Raw genomic sequence first — 27,627 nt, 5'->3', positions numbered from 1 at the left:
TGGCTCTATGAGAGAGATACAGGGAAACAATCAGGTGACATGTAAAAATTTGGGCACCCCTGGTTGAAGATGAAATGATCTAAAAGGCCTAAAGTTACACATGACATTTCCTTTGTATTTTTTACAAAAATATACCTATATTTTTTACATTTTAAAAATTAGAAAAAGTAAAGTGAGCAGATTCAAAAGTTTGTGACCCTTGTAGATTTGTGCGCTCAGGTAAGTTTGACCAAGGTTTCAGATCTTAATTCCCCTGTTAGAGTTATGGCTTGTTCACTATCATCGTTACTCCAGTCGTCACTACTCACCTAACTACAATCTTTAATCTCTCCCTCTCCTCTTCTCGTCCGACTACATGCACTACTGACCCCATTCCCTCACATCTCCTCCAGTCTCCTCTCCAGCCGTCACAACTCACCTAACTACAATCTTTAATCTCTCCCTCTCCTCTGGCATTTTCCCCTCCTCCTTCAAACACTCTATCATTACTCCATTACTAAAGAAACCGGCCCTCGACCCATCCTGCCCAAACAACTACAGACCGGTCTCCAATCTCCCCTTCATCTCTAAACTCTTGGAGCGCCTGATCTACTCCCGCCTTACCCGTTACCTATCCACTCATTCCCTCCTAGACCCTTCACAGTCCGGCTTCCGCCCCCTACACTCGACAGAAACTGCACTCATCAAAGTGACCAACGACCTCCTGACAGCAAAATGTAACGGTGACCACTCTCTGCTCATTCTCCTCGACCTTTCTGCAGCTTTCGACACTGTTGACCACCCTCTCCTACTCTCTAGGCTCCAGTCACTTGGCATTAAGGACACTGCTCTCTCCTGGTTCTCCTCCTATCTTTCCGACCGCTCCTTCAGTGTTCTGTTCTCTGGCTCCACTTCATCTCCTCTTCCTCTCACTGTTGGGGTACCTCAGGGCTCAGTCCTTGGCCCCCTTCTCTTCTCTCTCTACACGGCCCCAATTGGACAGACTATCAGCAGATTTGGCTTTCAGCACCATCTTTATGCCGACGACACACAACTATATACGTCATCCCCTGACCTTACCCCCGCTGTACTACAGAATGCCACTGACTGTCTGTCCGCAGTCTCCAACATCATGTCCGCTCTCTATCTGAAACTCAACCTCGCCAAAACTGAACAACTTCTGCTCCCACCATCTACTAACCTCCCTAAATCTGACATTTCCCTCTCCGTGGGTGGCACCATAATAACACCCCGGCAGCAGGCGCGCTGTCTGGTGTTATGTTTGACTCCGATCTCTCCTTCACCTCCCATATACAATCTCTTGCCCGCTCGTGCCGCTTACACCTAAAGAACATCTCTAGAATCCGCCCTTTTATCACCATGGAAACAACAAAAACCCTCACTGTCGCCCTGATCCACTCCCGCCTGGACTACTGTAACGCTCTATTAAGTGGCCTCCCCCTCACGTGACTTTCCCCTCTCTAGTCCATCCTTAATGCAGCAGCCAGGGTCGTCCATCTCGCTAATCGTTACTCGGACGTGTCCGCTCTTGGCCAGTCGTTACACTGGCTGCACATTCATTACAGGATACAATTCAAAGTACTTATTTTCACCCACAAAGCTCTCCACAGTGCGGCACCCCCTTACATCTCCTCCCTCACTTCTGTCTATCGGCCTAACCGACCTCTGCGCTCTGCAAATGACTTTTGACTAACCTCTGCCCTAATCCGTACCTCCCACTCCCGACTACAAGACTTCTCCCGTGCTGCACCAATCCTCTGGAATGCTCTACCCCAAGATATTAGGACCATCCACAATTTGCACAGTTTTAGGCGCTTGCTGAAAACTCATTTGTTCAGAGCGGCCTACCACGTTCACTAATCAAAGTCATGCTAAGTTTGTGTGTATGTGTAGCCCATTCACTATCCCCATCTATCCCCCACCCCCTGAAGATGGCCGGACCCTCACTGTAAATACATCATTGTAAATACACACCTGTACTTTGTATCTCCCCCACCTCATTGTAGATTGTAAGCTCTCACGAGCAGGGGCGTTGTATTTCGCTTTAATTGTTACTTATGACTGTTGTGATTGAAGCTGTTAAACTGTAAAGCACTGCGGAACATGTTGGCGCCATATAAATAACGATTATTATTAGGAAAGGCCAGGTGATGCAAATTTCTCAGCTTTATAAAAACCCAGTCTCCTCTAACCTTGTGCCAAAACCAGCAGCCATGGGGTCTTCTAAGCAGCTGCCGAGCACTCTGAAAATATTGGAGGCCACAAAGCAGGAGAAGGCTATAAGAAGATAGCAAAGTGTTTTCAAGTTGCCCTTTCCTTAGTTCAAAATGTAATTAATAATAATAATAAAAATAATAATTAAGAAATGTCAGTTACCAGGAACAGTGGAGGTCAAGATAAGGTGTGGAAGACCAAGCAAAATTTCAATGAGAGCTACTCGTAGGCTTGCTAGAGAGGGAAATCAGAACACCCGCTTGACTGCAGAAGGCCTTCAGAAAGATTTAGCAGACACTGCAGCAGTGGTACATTGTTCTACTGTTCACAGACACCTGCAGAAATATGGCCTTCATGGAAGAGTCATCAGAAGAAAACCTCTCCTGCGTTCTCACCATAAAATTCAGAGTCAGAAGTATGCAAAAGAACATCTAAACAAGCCTGCCTGGCTACAAAGAGCGTTTACAAGCTGATACTTTCAAAAGGAAGTGCTACTAGTTACCAAGCATGGAAACAGGAACACATGGGCTACTTGCACAGTGAACAAGTCTGTATGATCATGTTCACACACCACCAAGAAACCTGAAGACACAAAAGAGAATAGTAAAACCAAAAACACTCAGTTTGAAAAAATGTTGCAGTAATCCGCAAGTGCTAGTAAAAGATGTAAAAAACAGGGTATTTGGTTGATACGTTTTTTGCAAAAAATGTATACTAAGCTGCTCTACCAATCTTCACGGTATACCCTTATCAGAGCAGTTACCAAGCATGCAGGGTGCCCAAACTTTTGCATTTGTCCATTTTCCTTTTAGTAATTTTCAAAATGTAAAAGATGAAACTAAATATTTTTCTTGTGCCTAAAATACATAGGAAAGCCTCTATATATAAATGATTGGCTGCCATAATGCCCCGAGCACCTGCACTCGGTGTGAACAGTCGTTCTGTGTTGACAAAGGCCCTTTAAATGTAACCTAAGTCTTAGACCACCGCATCGGATTAGTGTCATATGGCAGATATCCTTATCCGGTCACAGATCGTGCAGATTTCAGGTTCTGGTAAAAATAACAAGTGTCAACGTGTAAGGACCTGCCATTGGGATAATAAATAGGAGCATCACATAATGCGGCATGACCCAGTCATTGGCCAGCGTTTGTACAGTACAAAGTGCTGCTGTGTTATGATAAGGTAATTCAGTACCACAATGGACATAGAGGTCAGAGCACATACAGTGACCTGACAATAACCCAAAAACATAGAACGAGCTCTGAGACGTGGGAACTCTGCTGACCGCAATCCCTAATCCTCTCCAACCACACTAGAGGCAGCCGTGGATTGCGCCTAACGCTCCCTATGCAACTCGGCACGGCCTGAGAAACTAGCTAGCCTGAAGATAGAAAATAAGCCTACCTTGCCTCAGAGAAATACCCCAAAGGAAAAGGCAGCCCCCACATATAATGACTGTGAGTTAAGATGAAAAGACAAACGTAGAGATGAAATAGATTTAGCAAAGTGAGGCCCGACTTTCTGAACAGAGCGAGGATAGGAAAGGTAACTTTGCGGTCAACACAAAACCCTACAAAAATCACGCAAAGGGGGCAAAAAGACCCTCCGTACCGAACTAACGGCACGGAGGTACACCCTCTGCGTCCCAGAGCTTCCAGCAAGCAAGAAAAAACAAATAGACAAGCTGGACAGAAAAAAACAGCAAACAAAATAGCAAAGCGGAACTTAGCTATGCAGAGCAGCAGGCCACAGGAACGATCCAGGAGGAAACAGGTCCAATACTAGAACATTGACTGGAGGCCAGGATCAAAGCACTAGGTGGAGTTAAATAGAGCAGCACCTAACGACTTCACCACATCACCTGAGGAAGGAAACTCAGAAGCCGCAGTACCACTCTCCTCCACCAACGGAAGCTCACAGAGAGAATCAGCCGAAGTACCACTTGTGACCACAGGAGGGAGCTCTGCCACAGAATTCACAACACTGCTGAGAGTGAAAGACGAGCGGAGAGTAGTGAGATTAGTGGACTACTCGGCCAGTCTAAAGAAAGGTGTTTTAGGGCATGCTTGAAACAGGGTACTGAGAATTAACTGGATTGTCCTGAGTAGTGCATTCTAGAAAACTGGTGCAGCACATGAGAAGTCCTGGAGACAGAAGTGGATTATAGAGGATGTTAATTTTAGGTAATTAGCAGAACAGAAACCACATGCAGGTTAGAAGAGAGAGGACGGGTAGGTGATAGACAGAGATGAAGAGGAGATGTAGAGTGGTGCAGCACTGTGGAGAGGGTAGAGTAGTAGACAGATGAGGAAGGGATATAGGGCGGTGCAGCACTGTGGAGAAGACAGATGGGTGATAGAGATGAGGAGATGTAGGGTGGTGCAGCACTGTGGAGAGGACAGGTAGGGTGGTAGACAGAGATGAGAACGAGGTGAAGGTCAGTGCAGCAATGTGGAAAGAACGGGTAGGTGGTAGAGATGAGGAGGCGATGTAGGGTGGTGCAGCACTGGGGAAAGGATGGGTAGGGTGGTAGACAGATGAGGAGGAGATGTAGGGCGGTGCAGCACTGTGGAGAGGATGGGTAGGTGGTAGACAGATGAGGAGGAGATGTAGGGCGGTGCAGCACTGTGGAGAGGACGGGTAGGTGGTAGACAGAGATGATGAGGAGATATAAAGATGTGCAGCACTGTGGAGATGACGGATAGGGTGGTAGAGATGAGATGTAGGGTAGTGCAGCATTGTGGAGGGGACAGGTAGGGTGGTGCAGAACTGTGGAGATCTTTGAGGGTGAGAGTGATAAGTTAATATTGGACTTGGTAGTGGACAGGTAACCAGTGTAATGACTGGCACAGGGTGGAGGCATCGGTGATGCGGCTGGACAGAAATACAACCCTGGCTGCCACATTCAGGACAGATTGGAGAGGAAAGAATTTAGTAAGAGGGAGACCGATCAGTAGAGAGTTGCAATAGTTCAGGTGTGAATGAATAAGAGCGACAGTCAGAGTTTTTGCTTTATCAAGGATGAGAAAAGGTTGGATTCTGGAGATGTTTTTGAGGTGCAAGTGACATCAGCGAGTGATCGGATGTGGGGAATAAAGGAGGTTCTCTGTCAAATATAAGCCTAAGACAGCGGGCGTGCTGCTGAGGAGTAATGGTGGAACCACACATGGAGATGACAGTATCGGGCATAGGTCGGTTAGTGGAGGAGGAAATGGGAGGGATTCAGTCTTTCACGGGTTCAGTGTCAGATAGAGTGAGGACAGACAATCCCGGGAATCTGTAGTAATGGGGGGTGATGTCAGGATGATGACATTGATGATGATGATGATGATCGCAGCGTTCCCTCTGCTGTAGCTCAGGTGCAGGACATTGACAGATGTCCGTCCCAAGGTGACCGACACGAGAGCTCCCGGAGGGGCCGCGGCGGCCGAGTGCTGACATCAGCGAGAACCAGACGGCGATGGATTTATTGCGGCTCTTAGGATGATGAGCGGCAACGAGCGATCACTGCAAACAGTCAGTTATCAACGAGACGCTCAAAAGGGGGCGACCGTGGGGGAGGGGTCCAGCCAAGGCCCTCAAATAATGCTCCCTAAGAAATTCTCATACAGCATAGTCTGCCAGCCAGCAAACCACCCGTAGACCACCACAGGACCCACAGATAACCGCATCTCATCCTGCGCCTCCTGGTTCAGGAGCAGGTCTGTAGGAGAGCTGACACCCCCTGCGGGGCTGTAAGGGGCCATACTGGTTGTCAGCCGGTGTCCCAGGACCAGACACCTGCACCCAGGATTTCTGATTTTCGGGGGTAAATGTTCTGACACTTTGGTGCCCATGAATTTTTTCCGCTGATCACAATTTTGCATTTTCTCCCGAGACATTCATTATCTGCGTCCACAAATTAAATAATGAAAGCCCGGTAATGTCGGCGTCTCCGGGGAATTTCTGCTCCGGTCGTTCTGGAAGAGCAGCTAATTTATGACATAGTATAAGGGAAGAGCGATGGCGGCCGACTCCCCCCGAAACCGAGACGCGATCCGCCGCCTGGTGCGTATGGAGAATACTGATGACGGCCATGTGAGCGTCGGGGCAGATTCCGGGAAGACTTTGGGTTTATGGACTCAAACCACACAATGGGGGGAGGGTGATGGGACCGGTGCCAGGTGGCAGAGAAGATGGCGGCGATCCAGGAACTGCAGCTAGTAGAAAACCTGCCGAGTCTGAACTGAAGAAGGGATATCTACAGATACAAGGACGCAAGTGGCAGGAGACTGCGATCATGTGACCACTGAACAAGCGGCGAGCGACTGCGATCATGTGACCACTGAGCAAGCGGCGAGCGACTGCGATCATGTGACCACTGAGCAAGCGGTGAGCGACTGCGATCATGTAAACACTGAACAAGCGGCGGGAGACTGCGATCATGTGACCACTGAGCAAGCGGTGAGCGACTGCGATCATGTGACCACTGAGCAAGCGGCGGGAGACTGCGATCATGTGACAACTGAGCAAGAGGTGAGCGACTGCGGTCATGTGACCACTGAGCAAGCAGTAAGCGACTGCGATCATGTGACCACTGAGCAATCGGCGAGCGAATGCGGTCATGTGACCACTGAGCAAGCGGTGAGCGACTGCGATCATGTGACCACTGAGCAAGCGGCGGGAGACTGCGATCATGTGACAACTGAGCAAGAGGTGAGCGACTGCGGTCATGTGACCACTGAGCAAGCAGTAAGCGACTGTGATCATGTGACCACTGAGCAATCGGCGAGCGAATGCGGTCATGTGACCACTGAGCAAGCGGTGAGCGACTGCGATCATGTGACCACTGAGCAAGCGGCGGGAGACTGCGATCATGTGACAACTGAGCAAGAGGTGAGCGACTGCGGTCATGTGACCACTGAGCAAGCAGTAAGCGACTGCGATCATGTGACCACTGAGCAATCGGCGAGCGAATGCGGTCATGTGACCACTGAGCAAGCGGTGAGCGACTGCGATCATGTGACCACTGAGCAAGCGGCGGGAGACTGCGATCATGTGACAACTGAGCAAGAGGTGAGCGACTGCGGTCATGTGACCACTGAGCAAGCAGTAAGCGACTGTGATCATGTGACCACTGAGCAATCGGCGAGCGAATGCGGTCATGTGACCACTGAGCAAGCGGTGAGCGACTGCGATCATGTGACCACTGAGCAAGCGGCGGGAGACTGCGATCATGTGACAACTGAGCAAGAGGTGAGCGACTGTGGTCATGTGACCACTGAGCAAGCAGTAAGCGACTGTGATCATGTGACCACTGAGCAATCGGCGAGCGAATGCGGTCATGTGACCACTGAGCAAGCGGTGAGCGACTGCGATCATGTAAACACTGAACAAGCGGCGAGCGACTGCGATCATGTGACCACTGAACAAGCGGCGGGAAACTGCGATCATGTAAACACTGAACAAGCGGCGGGAAACTGCGATCATGTAAACACTGAACAAGCGGCGGGAGACTGCGATCATGTGACAACTGAGCAAGAGGTGAGCGACTGCGGTCATGTGACCACTGAGCAAGCAGTAAGCGACTGTGATCATGTGACCACTGAGCAATCGGCGAGCGAATGCGGTCATGTGACCACTGAACAAGCGGTGAGCGACTGCGATCATGTGACCACTGAGCAAGCGGCGGGAGACTGCGATCATGTGACAACTGAGCAAGAGGTGAGCGACTGTGATCATGTGACCACTGAGCAATCGGCGAGCGAATGCGGTCATGTGACCACTGAGCAAGTGGCGAGCGACTGCGATCATGTGACCACTGAGAAGGCGGTGATCGACTTCAATCATGTGACCACTGAGCAAGAGGCAAGCGATTGTGATCATGTTACAACTGAGAAAGAGGCGAGCAACTGTGATAATGTGACCACTGAGCGACGAGCGACTGCAATCATGTGACGAGCAAGCGACAGGAGACCGCGATCATGTGACCACTGAGCAAGTGGCGGGCGACTGCGATAATGTGACCACTGAGAAGGCGGTGATCGACTTCAATCATGTGACCACTGAGCAAGAGGCAAGCGATTGTGATCATGTTACAACTGAGAAAGAGGCGAGCAACTGTGATAATGTGACCACTGAGCGACGAGCGACTGCAATCATGTGACGAGCAAGCGACAGGAGACCACGATCATGTGACCACTGGGCAAACGGCGGGAGACCGCGATCATGTGACCACTGAGTAAGTGGAGAGTGACCGCAATAATGTGACCGTTGAGCAAGTGGCGGGCGACTGCGATAATGTGACCAATGAGCAAGCGGCGAGTGACAGGGATCATGTGACCACTGAGCAAGCGGCAGGAGACTGCGATCATGTGACCACCGAACAAGAGGCAGGAGACCGCAATCATGTGACAAATGAACAAGCGGCGGGCAACCGTGATCATGTGACCACTGAGCAAGCAGCGGGAGACCGCGATCATGTGACCACTAAACTAGCGGCGAGCTACTGCGATCATGTGACCACTAAGCAAGCGGCGAGCGACTGCGATCATGTGACCACTGAGCAAGCGGTGGGAGATTGCAATCATGTGACCACTGAGCAAGTGGCGAGCGACTGCGATCATGTGACCACTGAGAAGGCGGTGATCGACTTCAATCATGTGGCCACTGAGCAAGCGGCGGGAGACTGTGATCATGTGACAATTGAGCAAGCGGTGAGCGACTGTGATCATGTTACAACTGAGCAAGAGGCAAGCAACTGTGATCATGTGACCACTGAGCAAGAGGCGAGCGACTGTGATCAAGTGGACACTGAGTAAGCGACGAGCGACTGCGATCATGTGACGAGCAAGCGACAGGAGACCACGATCATGTGACCACTGGGCAAACGGCGGGAGACAGCGATCATGTGACCACTGAGTAAGTGGCGAGTGACTGCAATCATGTGACCGCTGAGCAAGCGGCAGGCGACTGCGATCATGTGACCACTGAGCAAGCGGCAGGAGACCGCAATCATGTAACCAATGAGCAAGCGGCGGGCAACCGTGATCATGTGACTATTGAGGAATCGGCGAGCGAGTGCAATCATGTGACCAATTAGCAAGCAGCGAGCGACCTCGATCATGTGAGCGATGAGCAAGTGGCAAGTGACTACAATCATGTGACCAATGAGGAAGCAGCTGGTGAACATGATCATGTGACCAATAAGCAAGCGGCGGGTAAAAGCGATCATGTGACCACTGAGGAATCGGCGAGTGACAGCAACCATGTGACCAATGAGGAAGCAGCGAGCAACAGCGATCATGTGACCAATGAGCAAGTGGCGAGTGACCCTGATCATGTGACCAATGAGCAAGCAGCGAGCAAGAGCGACCATGTGACCAATGAGCAAGCAGCTGGAGACCTCGATCATGTGACCACTGAGCAAGCGTCGGGCGACCAAGATGTGACCACTAATGCCGATTACCAACCACCCGATCATTCCTATAATGGAAAATTGTTGCCTCAGGATGAAGCGCCTCCATCTAATAAACATCTATGGGGAGAAACATAAGGATGGCAGGATAAGTGGCGTTTCCCCCTTTAATAATCAGGAACGGTGGTGGGGACAAAGTGGCACCGGCGATGGGGGGAAAGAGTAGCACCGGCGATGGGGGGGGGGAGGGAACAGAGCGGCACCGGCGATGGGGGAACAGAGCGGCACCGGCGATGGGGGAACAGAGCGGCACCGGCGATGGGGGAACAGAGCGGCACCGGCGATGGGGGAACAGAGCGGCACCGGCGATGGGGGAACAGAGGGGCACCGGCGATGGGGGAACAGAGGGGCACCGGCGATGGGGGAACAGAGCGGCGCCGGCGATGGGGGAACAGAGCGGCGCCGGCGATGGGGGAACAGAGCGGCCCCGGCGATGGGGGAACAGAGCGGCACCGGCGATGGGGGAACAGAGCGGCACCGGCGATGGGGGAACACAGCGGCGCCGGCGATGGGGGAACAGAGTGGCACTGGCGATGGGGGAACAGAGGGGCACCGGCGATGGGGGAACAGATCGGCGCCGGTGATGGGGGAACAGAGCGGCGCCGGCGATGGGGGGGACAGAGCGGTACTGGCGACGGGGGGGGGGGGGGGGAACAGAGTGGCTCCGGCGATGGGGGGACAGAGCCAGGAATCCACTCAGACTGATGAACTAGTCGCTGAGGACACGGACGCGTGCTGGGTCAGTGCTGGTGCTGATCCGGTGCCTCCTGATTGATGCCGCATCGGTGAGAGCGGTAAATAGGAGCAAAACATGGAGGAAAAGCGGCGGCGGAACTGTGCGGAGACACAAACAGACGCGGATCAGCACCCATGTACACTGCACCCCCCGGGGACCACTCGCTGCATCTTCACATCATCCTCTTTTACTGCAAATTTCTAAGACTAACTTTACAGTTCCTCTACGTTCAGTATCTCTGGTTATTGTCACTGAATGGAAACATGAACTGATGACAATAAATCACAGAAAACCTCTCCAGACCTAATACTTCTCACAGCTGATGGTTTGTTACAGTGTAGAAGTCCAGACTGTGCTGCTGCTCAGACTGGACGTCAAGCGTTCCCATTCACTGTCAGCAAGCAGTGATCACAAACACAAAATCCTAAAAACATATCTCGATCTTCTGGTCTCTAAGCGCCCAGGTTTGTCACAATGTGTCTGCGGCACAAATCCCTCCCTAACGCCCCATGTATCTGACACACTGTGACAAACTCCCCTCTGGACATTATCACCCTCATACAAACAATGGCGATTTCAATTTACTGCCTGCAAGCAGAGATCTTACTGACAAACTGAATCAGAACTTTGCATTATACACAGCTGTATTTACATGGGACTGCTTTCCTTCGGTGGATTTGGCACAGCGTGTGCGCACATGGTCGGGTCATGGACACTGGTGGGCTGCAGCTGATGGGGGCAGGGACTGACCTGGATTTTGATTGGCCACGAGAAGTTGCTGACGTAGACGTAGAAGGTGATGTTCGGGTTACTCCGGAAATTAAACTTCTCGCAGGAGAAACTGTCGCGATATTCCTTGATGTGAGACTTGGCCACGAGCGGAACCTCCTCTCCGGAGATGGTGCCGGCTGCAAGAAGATGGCAGAAGCGTTAGATGAACCGCGGCACGGCGTTAGTTATACCGATCGCTCAATGGCGTTATATACCTATGGTGACGTAATATACTTGCCACACTACGACGTTATACCGACCGCACTATGACGTTATACCGACCGCACTATGACGTTATACCGACCGCACTATGACGTTATACCGACCGCACTATGACGTTATACCGACCGCACTATGACGTTATACCGACCGCACTATGACGTTATACCAACCGCACTATGACGTTATACCGACCGCACTATGACGTTATACCGACCGCACTATGACGTTATACCAACCGCACTATGACGTTATACCGACCGCACTATGACGTTATACCGACCGCACTATGACGTTATACCGACCGCACTATGACGTTATACCGACCGCACTATGACGTTATACCGACCGCACTATGACGTTATACCGACCGCACTATGACGTTATACCGACCGCACTATGACGTTATACCGACCGCACTATGACGTTATACCGACCGCACTATGATGTTATACCGACCGCACTATGACGTTATACCGACCGCACTATGACGTTATACCGACCGCACTATGACGTTATACCGACCGCACTATGACGTTATACCGACCGCACTATGACGTTATACCGACCGCACTATGACGTTATACCGACCGCACTATGACGTTATACCGACCGCACTATGACGTTATACCGACCGCACTATGACGTTATACCGACTGCACTATGACATTATACCGACCGCACTATGACGTTATACCAACCGCACTATGACGTTATACCGACCGCACTATGACGTTATACCGACCGCACTATGACATTATACTGACCGCACTATGACGTTATACCGACCGCACTATGACGTTATACCGACCGCACTATGACATTATACCGACCGCACTACGACGTTATACCAACCGCACTATGACGTTATACCGACTGCACTATGACGTTATACCGACCGCACTATGACGTTATACCGACCGCACTATGACGTTATACTGACCGCACTATGACATTATACCAACCGCACTATGACATTATACCGACTGCACTATGACATTATACCGACCGCACAATGACGTTATACTGACCGCACTATGACGTTATACCGATTGCTCCATGACGCTATACTGACCGCACTATGACATTATACTGACCGCACCGTGACCTTATACTAGCCCCTGATCCAGACAATACATTACATAATACCTCTGCTTGCTGACAGTGGATGGACACAGCCATGTGTGACCTGTCCGCCGTGCACCTCTCTATCCTGATAGTTTGGTACAATGTATCAGTTCAGGCATTGTCTACATGGAGCACTGACTGTCATCAGCCCGGTCACACTGGGCTCAAATTTATTCACAGCAAGCAGAGATCTTGGAAATGATATTATATGATTCTCACTCTTTATCATTTATTTCATCAATGCATCTGAAACGTAAAGCCGGGCAACTTTAGTTTTAAATAAAATAACTGTCTTGTTTAGTGTGTACAGCTCTTACACAGAACAATGCATAACCACGGTAACACTACAACCCATGAGGTTCTGCAGGACGGTGAGAGCGCACTGTCAGTGCCGGCTCTGACTACATAGGGGTTGTTTGCAGTCTGTTACCATGGAGATGCATAGGTCTGCATAGGAGCTGGAAACACAAACGCCCTGGCCATTTATAACTGCGTATTTATATGTTTTCTTCATCTTTGGACGCACAGCTTCAGCGGCGAGGGTCCGTGTACATGTAATGATATAACCGCACGATTACAGCGCGCGCCGTACCGCCATGTCTAGGACGAGCTTCAGGAAGACGATGACCTATATGTGACCTTGGGATGTTTGCAGCAGACGTCACCCTCCGAGCTGCCGATCCTCCCCGATTGTCGCTTCCTGCATTAATCTCGCTACAACGTCTGCGCACTTTATTAATGGCGGCGCTCGCTCGCGTCCTCAGATTCCATCCGTTCCCACATGAGAACTTTCTTTATCTTTGAAGATTCCGCTTTTCTCTGAGTTCATTAATATATGGTAATATCATTGTGGCAGCCGCTGGCGGAAGACGGGACACAATGGAGGCACCGGGAGCGCCGCGCAGATCCTCCGTCTTCTCAGTCACGTTATTTCCCACCGGCGCGGCGTCCTCCACCGACGTCTCTTTCTAAAGTCATCGGTGCCGAAAGGAAAAACTTTCCAGATAAAGAGTCTGGATCCCAGGAGAGGAGGGAAGCGCGGCCGGCGCCCCAGAGCGAGCGCAGATAACACCGCCCCTTTATCTGAGGCAGCAGCCGCCTATTATCAGTGCAGGGGTTGGTAATTAGGCGCGGACCCCGGATCTTTGTCTCTCGCTCGCAACAAGCTTTAATCTTAATTAACATCGCAACATTCCATAAGAACGACGATTGTAATTATATCATGTCAGCGCGAGGAGTGGGGGGACGTCACCTGATAATGGGGTCCGGGGAGTGGGGGACGTCACCTGATAATGGGGTCCGGGGAGTTGGGGGCTCACCTGATAATGGGGGTCCGGAGAGTGGGGGGGCTCACCTGATAATGGGGGTCTGGAGAGTGGGGGGGGCTCACCTGATAATGGGGTCCGGAGAGTGGGGGACGTCACCTGATAATGGGGTCCGGAGAGTGGGGGGGGCTCACCTGATAATGGGGTCCGGGGAGTGGGGGGACGTCACCTGATAATGGGGTCCGGGGAGTGGGGGACGTCACCTGATAATGGAGTCCGGAGAGTTGGGGGCTCACCTGATAATGGGGGTCCGGAGAGTGGGGGGGCTCACCTGATAATGGGCTCCGGAGAGTGGGGGACGTCACCTGATAATGGGGTCCGGAGAGTGGGGGACGTCACCTGATAATGGGGTCCAGGGAGTGGGGGACGTCACCTGATAATGGGGGTCCGGGGAGTGGGGGGACGTCACCTGATAATGGGGTCCGGGGAGTGGGGGACTCACCAGATAATGGGGGTCCTGGGAGTGGGGGGGCTCACCTGATAATGGGGGTCCGGGGAGTGGGGGACGTCACCTGATAATGGGGGTCCGGGGAGTGGGAGGCTCACCTGATAATGGGGTCCGGGGAGTGAGGGACGTCACCTGATAATGGGGGTCCGGAGAGTGGGGGGGCTCACCTGATAATGGGGGTCCGGAGAGTGGGGGGGGGCTCACCTGATAATGGGGGTCCGGAGAGAGGGGGGGCTCACCTGATAATGGGGGTCCGGAGAGTGGGGGGGCTCACCTGATAATGGGGTCCGGGGAGTGGGGGCTCACCTGATAATGGGGTCCGGGGAGTGGGGGGGGCTCACCTGATAATGGGGGTCCGGAGAGTGGGGGGGCTCACCTGATAATGGGGTTCGGAGAGTGGGGGGGGATGTCACCTGATAATGGGGTCCGGGGAGTGGGGGGGGATGTCACCTGATAATGGGGTCCGGGGAGTGGGGGGACGTCACCTGATAATGGGGTCCAGGGAGTGGGGGGCTCACCTGATAATGGGGTCCGGGGAGTGGGGGGACGTCACCTGATAATGGGGTCCGGAGAGTGGGGGGCGCTCACCTGATAATGGGGGTCCGGAGAGTGGGGGGCTCAGCTGATAATGGGGTCCGGGGAGTGGGGGGGCTCACCTGATAATGGGGTCCGGGGAGTGGGGGGGCTCACCTGATAATGGGGGTCCGGAGAGTGGGGGGGCTCACCTGATAATGGGGTCCGGGGAGTGGGGGGGACGTCACCTGATAATGGGGTCCGGGGAGTGGAGGGGATCACCTGATAATGGGGTCCGGGGAGTGGGGGGACGTAACCTGATAATGGGGTCCAGGGAGTGGGGGGACGTCATCTGATAATGGGGTCCGGAGAGTGGGGAGCTCACCTGATAATGGGGGTCCGGAGAGTGGGGGGCTCACCTGATAATGGGGTCCAGGGAGTGGGGGGGCTCAGCTGATAATGGGGGTCCGGAGAGTGGGGGGCTCACCTGATAATGGGGTCCGGGGAGTGGGGGGACGTCACCTGATAATGGGGGTCCGGAGAGTGGGGGGCTCACCTGATAATGGGGTCCGAGGAGTGTGGGGGAAGTCACCTGATAATGGGGTCCGGAGAGTGAGGGGGAAGTCACCTGATAATGGGGTCTGGGGAGTGGGGGGGCTCACCTATAATGGGGTCCGGGGAGTGGGGGGACGTCACCTGATAATGGGGTCCGGGGAGTGGGGGGACGTCATCTGATAATGGGGTCCGGGGAGTGGGGGGACGTCATCTGATAATGGTGTCCGGGGAGTGGGGGGACGTCATCTGATAATGGGGTCCAAGGAGTGGGGGGCTCACCTGATAATGGGGTCCGGGGAGTGAGGGGCTCACCTGATAATGGGGTCCGGAGAGTGAGGGGGAAGTCACCTGATAATGGGGTCCGGAGAGTGAGGGGGAAGTCACCTGATAATGGGGTCTGGGGAGTGGGGGGGCTCACCTATAATGGGGTCCGGGGAGTGGGGGGACGTCACCTGATAATGGGGTCCGGGGAGTGGGGGGACGTCATCTGATAATGGGGTCCGGGGAGTGGGGGGACGTCATCTGATAATGGTGTCCGGGGAGTGGGGGGACGCCATCTGATAATGGGGTCCAAGGAGTGGGGGGCTCACCTGATAATGGGGTCCGGGGAGTGAGGGGCTCACCTGATAATGGGGTCCGGGGAGTGGGGGACAACACCTGATAATGGAGTCCGGGGAGTGGGGGACGTCACCTGATAATGGGGTCCGGGGAGTGGGGGACGTCACCTGATAATGGGGTCCGGAGAGTGGGGGGCTCACCTGATAATGGGGTCCGGGGAGTGGGGGGGCTCACCTGATAATGGGGTCCGGAGAGTGGGGGACGTCACCTGATAATGGGGTCCGGGGAGTGGGGGACGTCACCTGATAATGGGGTCCGGGGAGTGGGGGGATGTCACCTGATAATGGGGTCCAAGGAGTGGGGGGCTCACCTGATAATGGGGTCCGGGGAGTGGGGGACGTCACCTGATAATGGGGTCCGTGGAGTGGGGGGACGTCACCTGATAATGGGGTCCGGGGAGTGAGGGGAGGTCACCTGATAATGGGGTCCGGGGAGTGGGGGGACGTCTCCTGATAATGGGGTCCGGGGAGTGAGGGGACGTCACCTGATAATGGGGTCCGGGGAGTGAGGGGACGTCACCTGATAATGGGGTCCGGGGAGTGGGGGACGTCACCTGATAATGGGGTCCGGGGAGTGGGGGACGTCACCTGATAATGGGGTCCGGGGAGTGGAGGCTCACTTGATAATGGGGTCCGGAGAGTGAGGGGACGTCACCTGATAATGGGGTCCGGGGAATGGGGAGCTCACCTGATAATGGGGTCTGGGGAGTGGGGGACGTCACCTGATAATGGGGTCCGGGGGGTGAGGGAATTCACCTGATAATGGGGTCCGGAGAGTGGGGGGGGCTCACCTGATAATGGGGTCTGGGGAGCGGGGGGCTCACCTGATAATGGGGTCCGGGGAGTGGGGGACGTCACCTGATAATGGGGATCCAAGGAGTGAGGGGACGTCATGTCATAATGGGAGGACATAACCTGATAATTGGGGTCCGAGGAATGGTGGTGAACAGAACATGAAAGAAAAAAAAAAAAAGAAATGAGGCAGGAAGGGACACAGAGTTAGAAAAAAAGGAATGAGATGAGCTGCAAAAGAAAGAAGTACAGAACGAGGGGAGAGAAGACCCCGGAGGAAACACCATATTACCTGCAAGTCCCAATGTCACCCTCTAGCCAGCCTCCACCTCACGCTCTCAGCCTCCACGTCGCGTGGCCAGCCTCCACACCACCCTTCTCACCATACCTCATGCTTTCCTAGTGTCCTGTCACCTCCCAGAGTTTTCAGTTCCTGATTATTAGACATCTTGTATTCAGATGCTGGATAATGTGGAAAACCCCGGAACGACTCATGACCCCGTGACCCCTGAGTCTCCATCACACTTAGGATACAGAAACATTGAGGTTCCCACCGTCCCGCCAGCATCATGTGACCCCCCAGCATTAGGATGTGGCCCCGAGTGACGGCCCTCCGTCCATTCCTGGTCTCACCTGTAGATCCGATGGACCACGTGATGTTGAGGTTGAAGTTGTTGGAAGCGTTAATGGAAATGTCCAGATTCTTATTAGACTGAAAAATGCAAAAGAGAAAAATGATAATAAAGTGATAGAAAATATAATAGTGTACGAGTGACACCCAGCGCTGTGCGAAAGTCATAGGCAGGTGGGGAAAACGCTGCACCGGGGAGAGAAGGGTTAAAAGTCTGTAACAACAAAATACAAAGTAACCGGAAAAAAGAGAAATGTAAATCATGAACGGATACTGATGATGGAGGTGACGGGCGGTCACCAGACACTGAGGATGGAGGAGACGGGCGGTCACCAGACACTGAGGATGGAGGAGACGGGCGGTCACCAGATACTGATGATGGAGGAGACGGGCGGTCACCAGATACTGATGATGGAGGTGACGGGCGGTCACCAGATACTGATGATGGAGGAGACGGGCGGTCACCAGACACTGAGGATGGAGGAGACGGGCGGTCACCACATACTGATGATGGAGGAGACGGGCGGTCACCAGACACTGAGGATGGAGGAGACGGGCGGTCACCACATACTGATGATGGAGGAGACGGGCGGTCACCAGATACTGATGATGGAGGAGACGGGCGGTCACCAGATACTGATGATGGAGGAGACGGGCGGTCACCAGATACTGATGATGGAGGAGATGGGCGGTCACCAGATACTGATGATAGAGGAGACGGGCGGTCACCAGATACTGATGATGGAGGTGACGGGCGGTCACCAGATACTGATGATGGAGGAGACGGGCGGTCACCAGATACTGATGATGGAGGTGACGGGCGGTCACCAGATACTGATGATGGAGAAGACGGGCGGTCACCAGATACTGATGATGGAGAAGATGTGGGTTCACTAGAAACTGATTATGGGGGAATTACATTTTTCTTTTCTTCAGTCACTTTGCATTTTGCTAATTAATAAAAATGAACCATTAACCCTTCTCTTCCTGTGAGCTTCTTCCTCTGCAGCATTTATTCCTTGCCCGCCTAAGACTTTTGCACAGAGCTGTACATGAAACCTGACAAAAAAAAGTCTATTGGATCAGACGAGTCACAGGAAAGTGAGGGGAAATAATTGCACATTACCAAGCAGAATTGGGATTGCAGCTCTGGAGGTGACTTTTTGCATAGGACGTGATGTATAGATTTTACACCCCGGGATTCAGTATGTGGATTTGTGCGCAGGGACAGTGGCAGTCGTTACAGATCCAGATAACGAGCGCCTGCACCGATTATCCACGTATCTATGATAACACGACGGAAATGAACCATCTGCGATATCCGCAGGGATATTAATACAATTACACATGTCGCCTGGTGTCCTGACCCTGTGTACACAGCCGGTGTCACAGGAGCTCAGCGTGGCCCCGGGGACCGTGACGCTCCTACTTGGGGCCACATATAGGTTTGGCGCAGACGGGATTGTCGCTGTCCCTACTATTGGAGGACGGTGTGAGCGGCTGAGCGACAGCGTCACATCTGCATGGAGGCCATAAACATGGCAGACAGCAGCTCCCGGCGCCGTATGATGGCGGCAAAATCAGGAACCCGGACTCGGCGGGAATGCCCATGTAGATCGAGACGAGAATGGGGGAGATGAAAACAGGGGGAGACGAGAACATGCTCACACACCACCAAGTTTCTTGGTGGTGTGTGAGCAGGTTCCTACAGACTTGTTCACTGTGCGAGTAGCCCATGTGTTCCTGTTTCCATAATTGTTCTCTTGTGTCTACAAGACTGGGGAGTTACCCACCACTCCTCTTGGGTTATCTGCACAAAAGCTGTTCCACTCAGCATGTCCACATGGACTTTTCCTCTCTGAACCCTGTTCACACAGGTAATATACAGATGATCAGGTTTTTAAATACATCAGATAGGGATTGCATACATCAGTTAGGACTGCTCTGATATGGGTATACCTTGACGTTTGGTGGAGCAGCTTAGTATACATTTTTTGCAAAAAACGTATCAACCAAATACCCTGTTTTTTACATCTTTTTACTAGCACTTGCAGATTACTGTTATTCATTGAAACTGAGTTTTTTTGGTTCTACCATGCTCTTTTGTGTCTTCAAGTTTCTTGGTGGTGTGTGAGCATGTTCCTACAGACTTGTTCACTGTGCGAGTAGCCCATGTGTTCCTGTTTCCAGCATTTATTCCTTGCCCGCCTAAGACTTTTGCACAGAGCTGTACATGAAACCTGACAAAAAAAAGTCTATTGGATCAGACGAGTCACAGGAAAGTGAGGGGAAATAATTGCACATTACCAAGCAGAATTGGGATTGCAGCTCTGGAGGTGACTTTTTGCATAGGACGTGATGTATAGATTTTACACCCCGGGATTCAGTATGTGGATTTGTGCGCAGGGACAGTGGCAGTCGTTACAGATCCAGATAACGAGCGCCTGCACCGATTATCCACGTATCTATGATAACACGACGGAAATGAACCATCTGCGATATCCGCAGGGATATTAATACAATTACACATGTCGCCTGGTGTCCTGACCCTGTGTACACAGCCGGTGTCACAGGAGCTCAGCGTGGCCCCGGGGACCGTGACGCTCCTACTTGGGGCCACATATAGGTTTGGCGCAGACGGGATTGTCGCTGTCCCTACTATTGGAGGACGGTGTGAGCGGCTGAGCGACAGCGTCACATCTGCATGGAGGCCATAAACATGGCAGACAGCAGCTCCCGGCGCCGTATGATGGCGGCAAAATCAGGAACCCGGACTCGGCGGGAATGCCCATGTAGATCGAGACGAGAATGGGGGAGATGAAAACAGGGGGAGACGAGAACGGGAGAGACGAGAACGGGAGAGACGAGAACGGGAGAGACGAGAACGGGAGAGACGAGAACGGGAGAGACGAGAACGGGAGAGACGAGAACGGGAGAGACGAGAACGGGAGAGACGAGAACGGGAGAGACGAGAACGGGAGAGACGAGAACGGGAGAGACGAGAACGGGAGAGACGAGAACGGGAGAGACGAGAACGGGAGAGACGAGAACGGGAGAGACGAGAACGGGAGAGACGAGAACGGGAGAGACGAGAACGGGAGAGACGAGAACGGGAGAGACGAGAACGGGAGAGACGAGAACGGGAGAGACGAGAACGGGAGAGACGAGAACGGGGGAGACGAGAACGGGGGAGACGAGAACGGGAGAGACGAGAACGGGAGAGACGAGAACGGGGGAGACGAGAACGGGGGAGACGAGAACGGGAGAGACGAGAACGGGGGAGACGAGAACGGGGGAGACGAGAACGGGAGAGACGAGAACGGGGGAGACGAGAACGGGAGAGACGAGAACGGGGAGACGAGAACGGGGAGACGAGAACGGGGGAAACGAAAACGGGGGAGACGAGAACGGGGGAGACGAGAACGGGGGAGACGAGAACGGGAGAGACGAGAACGGGGAGACGAGAACGGGGGAGACGAAAACGGGGGAGACGAGAACGGGGGAGACGGGAACGGGGGAGACGAGAACGGGGGAGAAGAGAACGGGGGAGAAGAGAACGGGGGAGAAGAGAACGGGGGAGACGAGAACGGGGGGAGACGAGAACGGGGGGAGACGAGAACGGGGGGAGACGAGAACGGGAGGCGAGATCGGGGGAGGCGGAAACGGGGGAGGCAGAATCTGGGAGGCGAGAAAGGAGGGAGACGAAAACGGGAGGGGGATGCGAAAACGGGAGGGGGAGGCGAAAATGGGGTGAGAAAAGACAAACTGGGGGGAGACTAAAATGGGGGGTGCGGAAACGGGGAGGCGGGAACGGAGGGAGACGAAAACAGAGAGAGACGAATACGGGGGGAGGCAAAAATGTGGGGGAGGCGAAAACGGGAGGAGGGGAGACAAAAACTGGGGGAGACGAAAACAGGGGAAAGACAAAAATGGGAGGGGGAGGACACAAAAACGGGGAGAGATGAAAACAGAGAGAGATGGAAACGGGGGGCGACAAAAACGAGGGGGAGACAAAAACGGGGGGGGGGGGGAGGAACAAAAACGGGAGAGAATGGTGTCTGCAGCAGACGTAAACATGGCGGCTCACCTGCTCAGGGTTGGCAATGAAGTTGATGGCCGTGTGGTGACGATCATCCTCCTGGATGAGGCTGAAGGTGAACTGATAGTCGATGAGGAGGCTGTCTGTGGGGAGAGCACAGGACAGATATGACACACATGTAACCATAAACACCCATGAAATCCTCTGTGCTGCTGGGAACCTGCTCCTTCCACTGTGAAACTGTCAGTCTGTGCTCTGGAGGGGGCTGTGGCAACGGACGTGGAGGGGGACATGGCAACAAACGTGGAGGGGGATGTCACGATAATGTAAAAATGCCATGTTCTGAATTAATTTTTTAAGAAGGTACAGTACCATGGTGGCAGACACACGCTGTGGGCTCTCTGACCCCCCTCTTTTCTCTGCATCTCTGCATGTCAGCACGGTGGAATTCTAAGCCACTCTTTCCTCCCTCTCTCCCTCAGGAATGTTTTTGTTTGCAGCTGTGAAACCAAAAGTGAAGAGTAGAAGCGCATGGCAATCCCTTTCTGTAGCTACAGTGGTCCTTTAAGGCCAAATATATCAAAACAAGATATTCACAGAAATAGGCAGTTCATATTTCTGGAAACCGCAGGGACAGGCCTCTCAACTGGTGGGTTTTGGGAGCTCAGCGCTTAGCAAAATGTAAGCATTACTGCTTAACCGGGGCTCATAGCCAGGACATGTTTATACTTAAATGAACCCCCAGGTCTCGATGAGCATAGTGATAACTTTGTCTTTCTTCTACGAGGTTCATACACCAAGATATGTATAGAAATGGCTTGTCAGAACTTTAAGAAAGGGGAGTATTCAGCCTCTGAGTCAGGTCACCACAGGGGGAGTGCCTTGGTTTTGGGCACAGGGATAAGTGAGTGAGACCTCCTTTTTCACTTGTCTTTTTGTCCAGGGTCCAGCTGCGAGACACATCTGTAATGCATCTTGATGTGTCGCCATTCCCCCAAGCTACATGGTCTGCTATGAAATGATATGAGAGAACTGTAATTCTATTTTCTTCCATTAATCCGTTTTTATTTGTAATCGTTCTGTACATATATATATATATAATTGTCTCCTTTTATAATATCTTTTTACACTGTTGTAAACACTGCCTATCTTTTGGAGTAAAATATATAAAATTACTAGCTTCGTTTTTCCTTGCTCTATAACGTACTGTCACGTCCTCTGAAGTGAACTACGCTACTAATTGGGTTGGCTCCAGACCCGTTATTAATTAAGAAATCGGAGCTGGTGGCTGCGGATTTGTTCTGAGCCTTTGGGAAACCTTGTAGCGACGGACAGCGTTCATAATTATTGTTCCCGCCTGAGTGGGAGTAGTTATATCACCCTCGCTGCAGTGTGCCCATTAGCCAGTACATAGTAAGGCAGCCTTTCTGGCGGCTAATTATCCTAGGTGCTGTACCCTGTCTGACCTGAGGGTAAGGGGGCGCCAGAGAGCTGCAAGTTCCAATCCAAAACTGGGAAGTGGGATATAGATAAATCCCCTTCAGAAAAGAATCGGGACAACCAAACAACCCCGGTTCATGACATATTGGTGTCAGTGGTGGGGCTGATAAAAATATCCTCCCTGTGATTCGTGACAGGGGACATGGCAAAAAATGTAGAGGGGGACATGGCAACAAACGTGAAATTTTTATGGCTTTGAGCTGCAAAAGCAGATCTCATTAAACCACTCATCCCCCCTCCCACCTGATACTGGTTAAAACTGGTACCGAAAGCATGGGATTCTACTGTGCTTTTAAGGTTATGTATATTGGCACAGATCAGGGCTAGAGATATAAGGATTCTATTTTCCGGATGTCCATTGAGAGATCTATAACCCCCTAAAATAGATAGGAGCTAAACACCAATGTGCAAGGAGCAGGTTTCTCTGCAAGCGGGCCATGTAACTACGCCGCGTTTACTCTTAAAAGAACCCCCCCCGATGTGGTGCACATCCTGATCATTGTGTCTTACGCATACAAGGTTCATACAGCGAACTAGGTATAAAATTAGTTGCCATAACTCTAAGAAAAGGGGAGGATTCAGCCTCTGAGGTCACCACAGGGGGAGTGCCTTGGTTTTAGGCTGGGAATAAGTGAGTGAAGCAGCAGTCTTCATGTGTCTTTTGTCCGGGGTCTAGCTGTTGTACAGATGTGCGATCTGCATCTAGATGTATCGCCCATCCCCCACAGCACACGGTCAGCCATGAGATGACATAAGGAAATTAAAGTGTTCTTTTCAACTTTAATCCCATTTTATTTGTAATTGTACTGTACATACTATACTTGCCTTCTTTATAATATCTTTTTATACTTCTGTAAACACTGCCTACCTTTTTTTAGAGTAAAATATACAATTACTAGCTCTCCTTGCTCTATAATGAACTGTAGCGTCCTCTAAGGTGAAATATGCTACTAATCTGGGTTGGCTCCGAACCAGTTATTAAGAAAGAAATCGGAGCTGGTGGCAGTGGGATTTGTCCTGTGCATTTGGGAGACTTTGTAGCGACTGGCGGCGTTGATAATTATTGTTCCCGCCTGAGTGGGAGCAGTCATATCACCCTCGCTGCAGTGTGCCCATTAGCCAGTACAAAGTAAGGCAGCCATTCTGGTGACTAATTACGCTAGGTGCAGTACCCGGTCTGACCTGAGGGTAAGGGGGCGCCAGAGAGCTGCAAACTCCAAACCGGAACTGGGAAGTGGGATATAGATAAATCCCCTTCAGAAAGAGCCAGGGGTAACCAAACAACCCCGGTTCACGACAAATTGATGTGAGTGGTGGGGACGATAAAGGTATCCTCCCCGTGAACCGTGACAGAGGGAGACGTGGCAACAAACGTGGAGGTGGCCAAGACAATGGACATGGAGGGGGACATGAGAATTGAAGTGGAGGGCAATATGGTTTAGGACATAGAGGGGGATGTGGTGGAGACTTGGAGGGGAGATGTCAGGCGTTTATTGCTGGGATGTAGCAGTCGTGGAGGGTAAAATGTCAGGGTATGGTGGGGACATGGAAGAGGACACGGAAGCTGTAGGGACACCGCTGCCGCCGCTCATTACTGCGATGAGCTGACACTCCGTCGCCGGCACATTCCACGCTGCGCGTCTGGTTTATCTCACATTGGACGCCATTATCCTGACTCGACCCATCCGTCTCCACAGGACAACAGACAGTTCGTACCTGCTGGCATTTAGACATTGATAATCGCTCGGCTGCAGCATTCTGCACCAAGGATATGCAGCTCTTCATACATTATTGTCACAATGTATCCAGTGAGAAGAGATCATCTGATCAATCACCAGTAGCTAAAGAAACGCGGAGGACCCCGGGAGGGAAGCAGGAGGCACAGGGCATCTACGGAGGACCCAAGAAGGGAGGAATGAGGCACAGGGCGTCTACGGAGGACCCAAGGAGGGAGGAATGAGGCACAGGGCGTCTACGGAGGACCCAAGGAGGGAGGAATGAGGCACAGGGCATCTGCAGAGGACCCCAGGAGGGAGGAATGAGGCACAGGGCGTCTGCAGAGGACCCCAGGAGGGAGGAATGAGGCACAGGGCATCTGCAGAGGACCCCGGGAGGGAAGCATGAGGCACAGGATATCTGCAGAGGACCCCAGGAGAGAGGAATGAGGCACAGGGCATCTGCAGAGGACCCCGGGAAAGAGGAATGAGGCACAGGATATCTGCAGAGGACCCCAGGAGAGAGGAATGAGGCACAGGGCATCTGCAGAGGACCCCGGGAGGGAAGAATGAGGCACAGGGCATCTGCAGAGGACCCCGGGAGGGAGGAATGGGGCACAGGGCATCTGCAGAGGACCCCGGGAGGGAGGAATGAGGCACAGGGCATCTGCAGAGGACCCCGGGAGGGAGAAATAAGCCACAGGGTATCTGCAGAGGACCCCGAGAGGGAGGAATGAGGCACAGGGCGTCTGCAGAGGACCCCAGAAGGGAGGAATGAGGCACAGGGCGTCTGCAGAGGACCCCAGGAGGGAGGAATGAGGCACAGGGCATCTGCAGAGGACCCCGGGAGGGAAGCATGAGGCACAGGGCATCTACGGAGGACCCAAGAAGGGAGGAATGAGGCACAGGGCGTCTACGGAGGACCCAAGGAGGGAGGAATGAGGCACAGGGCGTCTACGGAGGACCCAAGGAGGGAGGAATGAGGCACAGGGCATCTGCAGAGGACCCCAGGAGGGAGGAATGAGGCACAGGATATCTGCAGAGGACCCCGGGAGGGAGGAATGAGGCACAGGGCATCTGCAGAGGACCTCGGGAGGGAGGAATGAGGCACAGGGCATCTGCAGAGGACCCCGGGAGAGAGGAATGAGGCACAGGGCATCTGCAGAGGACCCCGGGAGGGAAGAATGAGGCACAGGGCATCTGCAGAGGACCCCGGGAGGGAGGAATGAGGCACAGGGCATCTGCAGAGGACCCCGGGAGGGAGGAATAAGCCACAGGGCATCTGAGGAGGACCCCGGGAGGGAGGCAGGATGCCTGTGGAGGACCCTGAGAGGGGCAGGACATCAGTGGAGGACCCCAGAAGGCGCAGGGTATCAGTGGAAGACTCCAGAAGGGCAGTAGGAGGCACAGGGAGTCAGTGGAGGACCCCAGAAGGCACAGGGTATCAGTGGAGGACCCCAAGGGGGCAGCAGGAGGCAAAGGGCATCCATGGAGGACCCCAGAAGGACAATTGGCGCAGGGCGTCAGTGGAGGACCCCAGAAGGACAGGAGGCGCAGGGCGTCAGTGGAGGACCCCAGGAGGACAGCAAAACGTGCAGTGCGCCTCACCAGACTGATGGGGATTCAGTCTATTGCTTTACTTTTGGTTTCGGGTACAACGGCAGAATACGTTCTGATCTTGCATAATGTATAGATTGTTTGGGTTGAGGCTGCAGGAAGCACCGGACTGCCCCCTAGTGACAACAGACAGGAAGCAAAACCAAGAAGCTCTGCAGCAGCCAGGTCTCCAGAAAGGCGGTGGGCGGGGCCTGGATATTACAGCTGAAGACCCCGGGGGGCCGGTATATAATAGACAGTGATCACCACTTACATCCAGCTGTCAGCGGTCGATCGCAGGCTGATCCGTAATAAATCCCCTCCTCCCCAGTGAGGCCCCTCCCCATAAGTTTAGCTCCTCCCCAGTGAGGCCCCTCCCCCATGTCTAGTTCCCCCAGTGAGGCCCCTCCCCCTATGTTTAGCTTCTCCCCGCAGGACATCCCCATATGTTTAGCTCCTCCCAAGTAGGCCCCACCCTCAAATGTTTAGCACCTCCCAGTGAGGCCCCTCCCCAATATATTTAGCTCCTCCCCAGTAGGTCCTTCCCCATGTTTAGCTCCTCCCCAGTAGGTCACACTCATATGTTTAGTGCCTCCACAGTAGAGCTCTCCCCCTTATGTTTAGCTCCTCCCCAGTAGGTCCCTCCCCCATGTATAGCTCCGCCCCAGAGTTCTCTCCCCATATGTTTAGCTCCTCCCTAGTGAGGCTACTCTCCCCATATGCTTAGCTCCTCCCCAGTACGCCCCTCCCCCATTATGTTTAGCTCCTCCCCAGTACGCCCCCCCATATGTTTAGCTCCTCCCCAGTAGGTCCCTCCCTCATGTTTAGCTCCTCCCCAGTTGGTCGCTCCCCCATGTTTAGCCCCTCCCCATGAGGTCCCTCCCCCATGTATAGCTCCGCCCCAGAGTTCTCTCCCCATATGTTTAGCTCCTTCCTAGTGAGGCTACTCCCCCCATATGGTTAGCTCCTCCCCAGTACGCCCCTCCCCCATTATGTTTAGCTCCTCCCCAGTACGCCCCTCCCCCATATGTTTAGCTCCTCCCCAGTAGGTCCCTCCCTCATGTTTAGCTCCTCCCCAGTTGGTCCCTCCCCCATGTTTAGCTCCTCCCCATGAGGTCCCTCCCTCCTGTCGTCCTGCCCTCAGTCTATGAGCTGCTTCAGTCACTTCTGTCTATAACGGGCCGCTCTCCATACACTGAACAAGCAGAGCTGCAGTGTAAAGCACGAGTAAGAAAAAGAGCAGATTATTACAGGTTATTCCAGTAGACGCCATTGTATCTATCTAACGTTCGCTAAGCCACCGGACAGCGTCCACACAGTCCGGCAGAAGCTATGACACACCGTACCCCACCCTGCGTGTGCCAGTATA

At 52.9% G+C, this 27,627-nt stretch overlaps 1 protein-coding gene across 4 annotated transcripts in view; it reads right to left on the bottom strand.

Moving 5' to 3' along the window:
• Positions 1-27,627, bottom strand: part of ATRNL1 (attractin like 1) — a 635,347-nt gene that overhangs the window by 349,987 nt on the left and 257,733 nt on the right. For all 4 annotated transcript variants that reach the window (XR_011318566.1, XR_011318567.1, XM_069754362.1 and 1 more), the window contains exons 22-24: positions 21,496-21,590; positions 17,411-17,489; positions 11,160-11,317 (exon numbers count right to left, since the gene is read on the bottom strand). Coding sequence is in view for 2 of the 4 variants with exons in the window: in XM_069754362.1 (XP_069610463.1) it covers positions 11,160-11,317; positions 17,411-17,489; positions 21,496-21,590 (332 nt within the window). In the remaining 2 variants the exon portion in view is untranslated. The remainder of the gene's footprint in view (positions 1-11,159; positions 11,318-17,410; positions 17,490-21,495; positions 21,591-27,627) is intronic.

The sequence above is a fragment of the Ranitomeya imitator genome, chromosome 2 (assembly GCF_032444005.1).
Source record: "Ranitomeya imitator isolate aRanImi1 chromosome 2, aRanImi1.pri, whole genome shotgun sequence".
Lineage (NCBI taxonomy): Eukaryota > Metazoa > Chordata > Amphibia > Anura > Dendrobatidae > Ranitomeya > Ranitomeya imitator.
This window is presented reverse-complemented; position numbering and strand designations above follow the sequence as displayed.